Genomic DNA, 13,222 nt, shown 5'->3' with positions numbered 1-13,222 from the left:
ACCAAGTATTCATGTTTTTATTCAATACATTCAGTTTATCTTCAATAAATCTGATGTTCTCTCTCTTATTCTCTTTCCTCGTAAATATCATATTTTACTTCCTTGTTATAGTCTATATAAGTCTCTGTTGATGTCTCAACTAAAACCATGATAAATGCTGCTACTGGTGATGCAAATGCTGAAAACACTTCACTTTTAAAAAGTTTCAATTATTATACCACATCAGTAAAAGACACATCAGAATGCTATGGAATCAGCTGAAAACTACAAAAAAAAATTTTTTTTGAGAGAGGACTTGCTCAATATTATTTTATCCTCTTTCCTTTTTTCCCACCATCACCTTTCTGAGTCTTGTTAGGCTCTGATGAATAAAGTGTAAAAAAATGCTCTTTTTTGCTGTGAAATATTTCTTTTTTCTGTTTTTATTTGGATATTTTGCCCCTGTCCTATGCTTCTAGCCTGAATAAATAAAACTTGACCTTTCCATTTATTCTTCATTCTCTGGATGTAATATACAAAGTGTGGAATTATATAAAGTTTTCATTTTCATTTTTCACGCACATGTTTATTTGGTGATCAACTTAATTTCCTCATAGATGTCACCATCACATAACGTTTGACTAACTGTTGGTCAACATTCAAATACTATGTTGGTTATAGGAAGCATTATATTCCCTAAATGTAGATGCTAATTGTTTACTGTAAATATCAGTGACTAAATTAATCATACCTTAATGAATTTCACAATGCCAGTAATTATAATTAAAGATCATACATATTGTATAGAACCTAGTTCCTTTTCCTGTAGATATAGACAAATCTACTGTCAGTCACTTTTTATTATATGGTAGCAATATTCTTGAGCAGCAGCAACAGGGCAAGTCAACTTTGCAGCAAGAGGGAGGACCAAGCTAACCCAATGCAAGATCTGTGATCTACTATACGCTTTTCAGCTGGAGGGCTACTGAAACATACCATTCACAAATGGGTAGATCTTTCCATATGACGGTAATCAGGACATTCCTTAGATGCCGTTACATATTCAGGTGTTTCTAATTTGTGTCAAGTTGAAACAAAAATCAACCATAATCATAAGGTGTGTTAGATACTAGTTAATGCCCATGGATAATTTAGACCATAGTCAAGTTTACATTACAAATTTAAAGTAGTGTAGTACAATTCCAAGTACAGTACCTGAAGCAGCCCTTTCTATACTTATGTTTATTCTAAATGTCTTTTAGGAAGATATAAGAATGTAAGGAGTCATTCACTTTTCAATATATGATCAACATATATCACCAAGGAAAGGCAATCAGTGTTCTAGCACCCCACTTCCAACAGTTCTAAGTAAAATATAACTCCGCCTTTTTTTTTTTTTTTCATCTTGGCAGCTGACTAACTGCTATGAAATGACCAGCAAGCTTTACTTTCTTGTTTCTATGAAATGCTTACAAAGAGATGTGCTTCTGATAGTCAGTGTTCCCAGAGCCCAGGGACAATGAGTGGTAATGATAACCCATTTAGGGCTGAACACTCAGTATCATATTCTTGTCACTTTGATCAATTCTTCATCTCTGCTATGACTGTTTGACCTGCAAAATGAAGTGTATCTGAGGAAGGCTAAGAGCTGCAAAATTCAAATTTACCCTCAGTATGTTCTTTATCTCAATTTCCCTTTACTTGTGTGTGTGTGTGTGTGTGTGTGTGTGTGTGTGTGTCTTTGTGTATGTGTTTATATGTGTAAGTGCACGTGAGGTTAGATTCATGTCTGTGTTCATATATATGGTAGGCTAAGGTGGACACTGGACATCTTTCCTCTGTCATAGTCCACTTTTACTTTTTGAAATGAAATTAGTTCCTCAAACCAAAGCTATGCTAGCTCTAGACTAAGTTCAATTTCTAACGAGCTTAAGGAAACTTACAGTTGTGTTCCTTGAAAGACTGGGACTACAGAATCATTTGCCATTGCCAGATTTATGCATGTGTATGGGGGATCGGGACCTATGCCTTCATGCTGGCAGGTAGTCCACTTTATCTTTACTAACTGAGCTTTCTTGTGGTGATGTACTGTTTATGCTCCAATAAAGCCACTGTGGATCAAAATGCAAAGCTAGCCACAGCCATAGATACAGGCAGTAGTGATACACATCTTTAATCCCAGCAGATATGCTAAGTAGCCATAAATGCCAGGTAGCATTGGCAAATACCTTTAATTCCAGGATTTAGGAGATAGGCAGATGGATTTCTGTGAACTCAAGGCCACTCAGGCTACCCAAAAGTAAATCAGTCTAAAAGAATAACAAAGCTCATGACTTTAATCCCAGCATTAGGGATATATAAAAGGAAGAAACAAAGGGTCTCATGAGAGATTTAGTTTACATACAGGGAAAGATTTGTTTCTTCAGATTCACAGAGAAAGAATTGCCATTTCAGCTTGGTAGTGGTAAGAGCTACTGGCTTGGATGCTTTGCTTTTCTGATCTTTAACTTGAGTCCCAATATCTTACTCTAGGTTTTTATTAGTCATATTACATTATCTCCTCAGCCTTTTCTTTCTTCCCTTTTCAATAGTGACTCAGATTATTATTGAATCTTAGTGCCTTGACCAAGAGAAAATTCACAATTTTATCAAAATTAAAATCATTTGCATGTTTTCTGATGAGGAAAATGTCATATTTTAAATCAGTTTTTATTGATAACAATATTTATGCTAAAAATGACTTATATTTTTATTTTCATGTATTTTATTTTAAATCTAACTGGCATACAATTATAAAACAGTTTTTCTCAGATTATAGCACTCTGTTTCTTTCTCTTATTTTACATATATATATGTGTGTGTGTGTATAAAATGTGGGTATGTGTAATATTTTCCATTAATTTTCATTAGTTGTGATTGATTAAACTATCATCCTATTGCCAAAACAGGATTATTAGTAATAGACTGAACTACTTCCTTCTAAATTTGAGGTACCTTATGATCTGTCATTGAACCAATTTCTGGTAATCTTTATTCTGAGACAAACTGTCCATTTATACCTGTGGTTTCTATTGGACAATGTATGAGTAGACAAGGTGTAGATAATTTTAAATTTATGGAAATAATTCTATAGGTATACATTAGAACATTTATCTTCAGTAGTGCCAGTGTCACTATTAATGTAGGTTTAATTAAGGAAAGACTGTAAGGAAGATGCTCTGCACTGAGCAGCATGAACAGCCTGAGTGAAAAGAGCCTGTACAACATTAGTGAATATATTCTAACATTCATTTTAGAAAAAGCATACGAGACTGATGAAAAATACACAGATGATATGAACATCATTCCAAAGTCCTGAAGATATTTCCTATCTTTAATAGGCAGTTTTAATTGAATAAGTATAATCCTAATTTGAAAATCTTTAGTAAAGCTTTGAAGTGAATTACTGCAAATGATATCATAATTTAAAATTATAAGTTCTATTTCACAAGATTGAAAAGAAACAGGTAGGAGAAGTTTAACAGATTTTAGATTAAATCATATGAAAAATAGAACTTTTGTGTAGTGGGATATTCAAAAACTACTCCTAACATTTTTGGTTATCATGAAATAAAGTATTCTGCCCCTTGATACACACACAATTTAACAAAATGAAACTATGCAAATGAGAGGCTATATATTTATCTGGGGGAAGGTAAAGTTTAAAAATATAATAAAAATGAAATATTATGAAATGAGTTCTGCAACAATATTTTAAAGTAATAGCATAGATGTCAGTTAAGCAATTTGAAAATGACATATTTCCCCACTGTTTGCAAGATTACCTTGTGAATCACCAGGATACATAATTCTAAAGACTTTTGATTTACATTTTCCTGAAAAGCAAGGCCAAAAAGGACATTGCAGATAAGAAAACAACATGATCTAATAGCTACAAAACCAATAAAAACTAATAAATAAGCCTCAGCTTCCAAAAAGCTGAAGTTGACACTTACTTTCCTTTCATAGTCAATAATCCTCTGCAAATACAGTTTTTATACAGATTACATTTTTACTGAGTCTTATCCATTTGTTATCTACAAAGTGTCATTTGAGGATAAAGATAAAAAGAGAATGCTTCTTCTTCTGTGATGTTTCCAATCTCTATCTTCTCCCTCTCCTGTATTCTATGCCATACTTCTTTGCTCATTGCTTTATTTAGATTTCATCTTATTCACTTAGACTTCAGCTTAAGTTCATTTTCAGTGTTACTGTTTTATTGTTTGTGTTATGAATTCCTGTTTTTTCCTGAACATAAGCAATTTTTCTATGAAGGAAAACTTAACAAATATCTAAGTGCTGTCTTCACATGTGTCAAAATTTTTTCTAAGTGATCATACATAATTCAATTCATTCAAACTAAAATAAGACTATATGATTGGATTTTCTTCAAAACAAGAAAATATTTTCTTAGTAATAAACAGATTCTCAGGTTCAGTTACTTCTAATTAATGTTTGTATATATAAAATTTATTAAGACTAATGGCTTTGGAATATGAACAATGTTTGAAAGAATTCCTTTTTATGTAGAATGATTATGATTTAGCTATATATGTGGTCTCTGTGCATCATGATTACACTTTATACAATTAAACTTCAAGGTCACAGCTGAATAAAGATGAAGAGTTAGCTATGACAAGCTGATAATTTCTCTATGTGTATTATTTGTAAAGATATTCACAATGTTGCTGCAAAACTACATTAAGGGTATATATGAAGGAAAGCTGATTCTTGAACAGGACCAGGTATAAGGCAAAACACTGTTGATATTTTCCAAAGTAGCAAGAGCATAACTACCCTGGGTTTATTTTGTGTGTTTGAGTTGGCCAGCAGTATTTGGAATTACTCTCTTTGACCATCTGGATCTCAGAAATATTGTGGTTATTTCTAAGAATCAGAAGTTAAAAATACTATACTTCAGAGCACACTTATAACTATCATTAGGATTTCTCAAAAATGTGTACTTTATTTTGTATTTCCACAAAATATCTTAATATTAGTATTTTTCTTTTTTCTGTCATTTATCTTCATTCTTTTTGAGTATATGACATAGGCATTTATTTGCAAATTGTTTAATATATATCTAGTAGAAGCTTAGAAACATGATTTTAATTATGCATTTTAAGTTTTCAGACTGACATTATATATTGATAATAATATTCTTTCTCTTTCTACAAGACCTCTTAGTTCCTCCTTAATTCCTTCCTTATCTAATTTTTGTTTTTCTTCTTTTTAAATAAACCAAATACAACTAAGAATTACCAAAGTTAATTACATCATTGGACATGGAGAAATTCATAGAGTTATTACTAAACTAGAACTGACTAGCATTCAAAGTTCTAGAAGGTCCTATATATGTTACCACAGGAGAGATGTCATTATCAATCTCACCCAAGTGCGAACCATGAGGTCCACAATAGTGGCTACCTATGAGATAACCTGGTACAGAAGTGGCATAAATGTGAAGGGAATAACCAAACACCTATTAACACATACCTGACACTCTTAATGTGGTCAAGAATACGAAACTCTATAGGTACCTCATGGTCCCTAGGGGAAAATCTACAATTACTATTTGCCTAAATTAAAACAGCAATTAAATGGCTTCTAGTTACATATTACTATACCCAACAATGCATTGCTCAAACCCCATAAGACAAGTTACTTTTTAAAATATGCGGCAATTAACTCTGAAATGACAAATGAAAATTGTGCAGACTAAGAAAGTTTGGAGTGCTTAGTACAAAATGGAAGGTTTTCAACCCTTAAATCTAATGCTTCTTTTTTTTTTTTTTTTTTTTTTTTTTTTTGCTTTTCTTTTCTTTTTTTAAATTTTATATAACCAAGTCCATTTAAATGAAAAAAAATTATAGACAATATTTGGGAATTTGGGCATCATTCTTTCCAAACTACTTCCTGCTGGTAAGGGGAGCTGTCATGAGGGATTCGAAGAAGATTCAGAAATCCTGGCTGTAGTCTGTAAGGCTGCTTTGTCCAGCTGTTTTGAAAGTAGGATCACCTGGTACTCTGTTTCAGGTGGTCTGGCTTGATCAAACCACATTAGTCTGGAAGGAATCCACATCTTTTCATTTTCTGTGGAAACAAAAATAGAAATCCTTTTCCACAGTAACTTGTCCTTTGACTTAAATTTTGGTGTCAAAATATTTTTTTTATTTTAATGTATTATTTTACATGTCGATCCCAGTTCCCTCTCCGTCCCTTCCTCCCTCCCTCCCTTCCTCTCTCCTTTTCTCCCTTCCTTCTTCCCTCCTTCCCTCACTTTTACCCTCTCTGCCCTCTCACATGCACTCCCATCCCCCCACCCCTATTCCATATGTAGGGGAATGCCATCCAATTGGGGTCATGTAGATCTGATAGGTCATGTGAAGTAGGGACTAGGGTTTCTCTCCTGTCTCTAGATTAAGGCAGTTATCCCACCATGGGGGATGTGGTCGCAAAATCCTTTTGTGCACCAGGGATGCATATACCCAAAGGATTCACATCCATGCAACAAAGACATCTGTTCAACTTTGTTCAGAGCAGCACTATTTGTAATAGAAAGAACCTGGAAGAAACCTAGATGCCCCTCAATTGAAGAATGGTTAATGAAGATGTGGCACATCTACACAATGGAATACTACTCTGCAGAAAAAAATAATGGTATCTTGAAATTCACAGGCAAGTGGATGGCGCTTGAAGAAACCATCCTGAATGAGGTAACCCAGTCAAAAAAAGAGGAACACAGTATATACCAGTATGTACTCACTCATATATGGATTTTAGATCTAGATCAAAGGATCTCCAGCCTATAATTCACACCACCAGAGGAACTAGGATACAAGGTGTATTCTAAGAGATTCATATAAAGTCCCTCACAGAACTGGGAAGGGACAAGTCCCCCAGAGCTCAGGGGAAGTGGGAGGTGGCCGCTAATGGAGAGAGAAGTAGGAGAAAATGAGGGGGAGGAAAGGAAAACATGTGTGACCAGGAAGATTGAGCCTGGTTAGGAATAGAAGACAGGAAAGAGAGAGAGAGACAGAGACAGAGAGAGAGAGAGAGAGAGAGAGAGAGAGAGAGAGAGAACATAAAAGAAGGAGCCAATATTGGTTTGAAGATAAAATTGAACACAAAGAAAGGTCTAGAGAACTACAAGACTGCTGCCAAATAACAATTTGAGCTTCCTTAGAAAGGTTACCATAAATGCCCTTCCCGTAGAGTGAGATCAACAACTAACTTATCCATGGAGCCCTCAACTAATGCCTGTTGGAAACAGGAGCAATCACCCACACATAAACACTGAGTTGAAGTAGAATTCAGATGCAGATGGAAAGGACAAGACCATGGGACAGAAACACATAGAGACAGCATACCATAACATGATGGAGCTAAGGGGCCACCAGACTGATAGCTGGGAAGCCAGCATGGGACTGACTCAGGCCCCCCTGATTATGGGTCTCAGCCAGAAGGACTGAGCAGTCTAAGGGCCTCAATCTAATGTTTCTATGCAGAAAAGGAGGCAGAAAATTTGAAATAGCCAGAAGTAGTGGATGAACCACATAGACAGTGTTTTGTAAACACAGGAGTAATGGAGAGCTCAATTCACAGAGCCTATGACATCATGTCCTATATGATCACAACTTCAAGCCACACTAAATCCAAGCATAAAGCAAGTAAGTGGGCCCAAAGTCCCTTCACCAAGGACCTAGTTACAATTGATATGTGCTGTGTCAGAAGAAATCTGTTTTCTTTAATGGAGGGACACTGGGTATATTAACCCCACACCAAGGATGACATCATGCCAGGATAACAGAAAAAGACTTGAGTGTGCATGTTTCTTTTTGAGCACGTACTTTCATCATTTTTTTTTTCTGGTTGAAAGGATTTATATTTCTATTCTTATACAAAGGCTAATCATTTGATTAGAGATTCATGAACTGTATGTTTCTACAGCAGGTTGATTGAATTGATCAGGAAGTCATTTATACAAGAAAGCTACATCTGTGATGCAATCGGTTAATCTGGTTGTGCAACACAGTCTTAAAAATCGCAATGTCTTTATATCAATTTTCAGTCTGTAGAGTGAAAAGGACCAAATGATAGTAGATAGCATTTACTTTTTACTCTGTTCTTATATTTGTCCACTTTAAATGTGTATTTTTATGTCTTCCCTATCCTTTTTGTAATACAAAACTTACCAAGATAAAACCATGTAATTTGAAGCCCTTTCTTATTTAATACTTTTTCTTACATAGGCTAAGCATCTAACTTCCATAAAATGAAGACGCTCATCAGAACCACGATGACCATGAAGTTGAAGGCTTGGCATGCCCCCAGTCCATAGCAGGGAAACTCATACAACATATTTGAAGGCTCTAAGTGTGATTACTCCTTTTAATTCCTACTCATTTCTCTCGAGACTATTTTTCTGCAACAAAGAATAATAATCTACTCAATAGTTTAACAGAAACATAGTCAAATAGTTTTAACACATGAATCAAATAATTTAGAAGAGCAAGAAACATAATTAATGAAATGATACTTGTTTGTGCATGTTTATTATTATACAGATCATTATTCAACACACTTTTCAAAAGAAAATGATACTTGTAATCTTAACTTAAATAACATGTTGCCAAATACTTGTGGACAATGTATTCAGACATATCTTTTCAATTTAAAATAAACTTGATAGGAAAAACATGTTAATTAAGTAATTTTCTGCCAGGAGCTTATCAAATCTTTAAAAACTCATCAATTAAAAAAGAGCAATTATAAATCTGTATTAAACTTGTTATCTCAGTAAAGGCATTGATAGGTTGTTTTCTTTTGACTTTGATGGCTTAGTTTTCCCATGAACTTCAAAATCTGCCTTAGAGATTTGACATGCTAACTTTTGTCAAGTATTGCTTTTAAATTGCTCTCTTCCTGAATAGAGAGAGTAAAATGATTTGGTTAATTAAGAAATATAGAATGAATATTTTATGCCTCTATATAGAGAAAGCAGTATACAAGTACACATATCTGTGTATTAAAATATGGATTAAAAATGTATAATGTAGCCAGCTGTTGGTGGTGCACATCTTTAATCCCAGCACCCAGGAGACAGAGGCAGACAGACCTCTGTGAGTTCAGCCTAGTTTATACAGTGAGTTCCAGGACAGCCTCCAAAGAAATATAGAAATACCCTGTCTTGAAAAACAAATGCATAATGTATTAGGGAAATGAAAGGTGTAAATGCTGCTGTTGGATCTGAGACTTACTTGTTTTACTAGCTTCCTCATTAATTAAAAGTACTCCACATAAAAAGCCATAGTTTCATTATAGGTAACAGAGTAACATTTTTCTTCATTTGCCCTATGGTCATAATAATTAAAATATTATATATTGTACTCTATCTGGTGTGTGTGTGTGTGTGTGTGTGTGTGTTTAGTTTTGCTTTCATTTTTTCTAGGCCAAATTTCTTTGTGTAACAGCTCTCTGGCCCAGAACTTATTTTGAAGACCATGCTGGTCTTGAACTCAAAGAGGTCCACCTATAAGTGCTAGGATTAAAGGTGTGGGCCACCATTGCCTTACTGTTTTATATTTACAAAAAATGATTTAGTTGTTTTGCTTCACTTAACTTACACAGAGCAATAAAGTCTTCAGATTTTTATCAAAATTTTGTTTTCAGAGAGTCTAATATAATTGTAAATACATCTTTCCTTTTTCTTAAAATACACATGAATTTCACAAGCAAAAAAAAAAATGGAGAAATGACACACATATATGGAGGTCATGTAGTTCTAGTTCTTTCCACCCCTATGAAAATATATGACTAGAAAATTCACTATATTCTCCTAGAAATCTGAAGGCTTTGCTTTTCATTCCACAGACTCCTGAAACAAAGACTCCTGAAACCCCAGCTCCTGAATTCGAGACCCTAAGATATATGAAGAATCTTGCATGATATGTAATCATTCTCAAGTTTTCTCTGGCAGGAGAGGTAGCAAGCTGCTTCAGTTTGTGTTGGCCCCTCTAATATGATAATCAAAAGATCATTGTATCCAAATACAAGTGTCTGTGTGATGGGAGATGTCATTCTGTATATGTTTCGCATACTGGTTAATGAATAAAGCACTGTTGGCTATTAGGAAAGGAAGATAGGAGAGGCTAGGAGACAAGGAGGAAGGAGGAAGTGGTAAGGATTCAAGATGGAGAGTCTGGAGGGAACAGAACTGCCATTCCTCTGCTCTCGGTAAGACCACGTGGAAATACATAGAAATGGGTTAATATCTAAGACAGAGCTAGCCATAAGAAACTAGTACCTACCCAACAGAATTATATTTAATACAGAGTCTCTGTGTGTTATTTGGGGCTGGCGTGGCGGCGGGACAAGACCAGCCTCAGCGGGAGGAAAAACCCTACTCCTTACATCTCTGGATACTTTCTTTGTTTCAGTATTAGGTTAATACTCTTAGGAGTCTTTGAGACTTTGTCAAATACTTAGGAGTTAAGAACTCTTTCTTTGTGTTGATACAGAGTACATTATTTGTTGTTGTTTATTGTATATTATAATTACATTCAGCTTTTAAGTATCACTCAATTTCTGTAGATTTTAAACATACCGTAGAAGTAGTTTTAGAAAATAACTGCATGCTTTTGCTTTTGTTGTTGTTGTAGATTCCATGCTTTAGCTAATACAATTTAAACATTTTAATTATGTCTCTTTTCCCTTTTCCTTTCCTGCCTCCAGTCCCTCTAAACTCTATCCCTCAAGCTACTGCTATGTCCCACAATTCTACTTAACCTTTAATTATTGATACATATAAATGTATTTGTATGCAATACTAGCATGTGTGCATGTGACACAGACACACACACACTCACATAAACACACACACACACACACACACACAAATTGCATGTTTTGTTGTTGTTGTTTCTATATGTATGGTTTCATGGCTGCCCACTTAGTTTTGTATACACAATTACGGCAGGAAGACACTATCCCTCCTGCTCTAACAGATAGCATTTTAACTCATGAGATTTTTCTTCTTCTGTGATAGGCTATCCATTGCAATTTCCATGTATTCAATCTTGTTCATATACAGAAGAGGCACAGCAGACTTTCTGGTACTCTGGCTCTTAGAATCTCTCTCCATCCAAGAATTTCCCTTAGCCTTACATGCAGAAGCAGTGATGTCTGAGACATCAATGATTCATTATAATTTTGTCTAGTGGTGACTTTTTTAAAGTTCTCTATTCCCTTTAAAGAGAAGCCTCTTTAATGGGAGGCAATGGCTACACTTACTGTGGGTATATGGATTTAAAATGTAGTTAAGAATTATGCTGGTCTCGGAAGAGGAGGAGGCAGCCATGGAATTGGGCAAGCTGCTGTACAACAAGTTCGAATACATCGAGACAGCATCTGGGAACAAAGTTAGTCGCCAGGATGTTTTGTGTGGAAGCCAGAATATCGTTCTCAATGGCAAGACAATTGTAATGAATGACTGTATCATCCGAGGAGATCTGGCAAATGTAAGAGTTAGACGTCATTGTGTTGTAAAAAGTCATAGGGTTATAAGGAAATTCAGTAAAGGTGTTGCATTCTTTCTTCTACATATTGGGGACCATGTCTTTATTGAGGAAGACTGTGTGGTCAACGCTGCTCAGATTTGTTCTTATGTTCACGTTGGGAAGAACTGTGTGATTGGGCGCCAAAGTGTCTTGAAAGACTGCTGCAAAATTCTTGACAATACAGTATCACCTCCAGAAACCGTGGTCCCACCATTCACCGTCTTCTCAGGCTGCCCAGGACTCTTCTCAGGAGAGCTCCCAGAGTGCCCGCAGGAGCTGATGGTTGATGTCACCAAGAGCTACTACCAGAAGTTTCTGCCCATAACCCAAGCTAAAGTCTCGGCTTTATATCTTGAATTCCTTTGAACTCTAAGATGAACTGGGAGATAAAGAGAGCAGTCAGTAACTAGAAAAGCCTCCGTGCTTTTGACCACTTCTACTCTCCTTGATTTTTGTTTTTAAAATTTAGAATTTTTCAGTCCTTCAAGACTCAGAGCATTTAGGAATTTAATAGGAAGGCTGGAGAGATAGCTGTTACTAGGAGTACTGTCTGCTCTTTCAGAGGATCCAATTTCAGTTCTCAACACCCACATGGCACCTTATAACCATCTGTAACTCCAGTTCCAGATGATCTGATAGGCTTCTGGTCTCCCTAGCACCAGATATACATGTGGTACAGACATAATATGCATCCAAACATCCCATCACATAAAATACATTTTTTAAAGAATAATTTTAATAAGAGAGCATCTGAAGGAGTTGTCTTTATCTGCTGTGCTTACACCTAATCTGTCAACAGTCACCGTACCATTCATTGTCTGAGGAGGGCAGAAAGGTCTTTTCCCAACACTCCAGCCCTGTGGTCCTGCAGATGGCTGGAACCTGGATGGCATGGGCCTGCAGAGCAGTAGCATCCTCTTAGCATGGGGTCATATGCCCCAGGTGCTACTCACAACCATGTCCTACTCTCACTGCACACCACCCACTCAGATGACATTCAGCAATCCTGCTGCTAACATAGGACCAGTGGCCACAATTTCTCCTACCTTGAGGGAAGTGTTTGTGATTTCAGAGCCCAGGTTCCAATTGGTTCTTAAAGTGTGGGGAAAAGAGATGGGCTGTAGTCATCCTAGAACCTGTGAAGTAGAGTCAGGAGTGAGCTCACAGTTGCCTGGTGTGCTACATGAGACCCTGCTTCAAAACAAGAAAAAACAAGTCAGTAAAAGAAAAGAAAAAATGTGAAGAGCAGGTGGTAGCTGTTGTTCTTCCTTTCAGAGAGACCTTAGCTGTCCTAAAGTAGTAAATAAAAGATGTAAAAAACAAACAAAAAAAAAACAAAAAACAAAAACAAAAACAAAAACAAACAAACAAAAAAAAGAATTATGCTGGTCTCAAAAAGTGCTGATAATAGACTCTCTTCTAAAGTTGTTGCCCTCACTTCCTCTGGGAAATTGACTAGGCTTTTCAGACTAGGCACTGAGTGGACCATAAGTTCAACTAGGCAGATATTGGTTACAATAAACATGTAAGTACCACTTAGTGCACCTTAATGCATATCTTTATTGTTTCAGGCATTACATTTTGCCGTGACAAAAAAACATTTCAAAATACTTCCAATAGCTATATATACATATATACATATATAT

General features: G+C 35.7%; 1 protein-coding gene across 1 annotated transcript; it reads left to right on the top strand.

The window, feature by feature from the left end:
• Positions 1-11,375: 11,375 nt before the first annotated feature.
• LOC127224896 (dynactin subunit 5-like) lies at positions 11,376-12,103 on the top strand. Its single transcript, XM_051188097.1, has one exon. It carries the CDS (start codon positions 11,376-11,378, stop codon positions 11,940-11,942), a length of 567 nt encoding a protein of 188 aa, XP_051044054.1. The 3' UTR covers positions 11,943-12,103.
• The last annotated feature ends 1,119 nt before the right edge of the window (positions 12,104-13,222 follow it).

Source organism: Phodopus roborovskii, unplaced genomic scaffold (assembly GCF_943737965.1).
Source record: "Phodopus roborovskii unplaced genomic scaffold, PHOROB, whole genome shotgun sequence".
NCBI classification, from domain to species: Eukaryota; Metazoa; Chordata; class Mammalia; order Rodentia; family Cricetidae; genus Phodopus; species Phodopus roborovskii.
This window is presented reverse-complemented; position numbering and strand designations above follow the sequence as displayed.

Coding starts and splice junctions, on each gene's coding strand:
- LOC127224896 (XM_051188097.1), top strand. CDS start 11,376: ATGGAATTGGGCAAGCTGCTGTACAACAAGTTCGAATACATCGAGACA.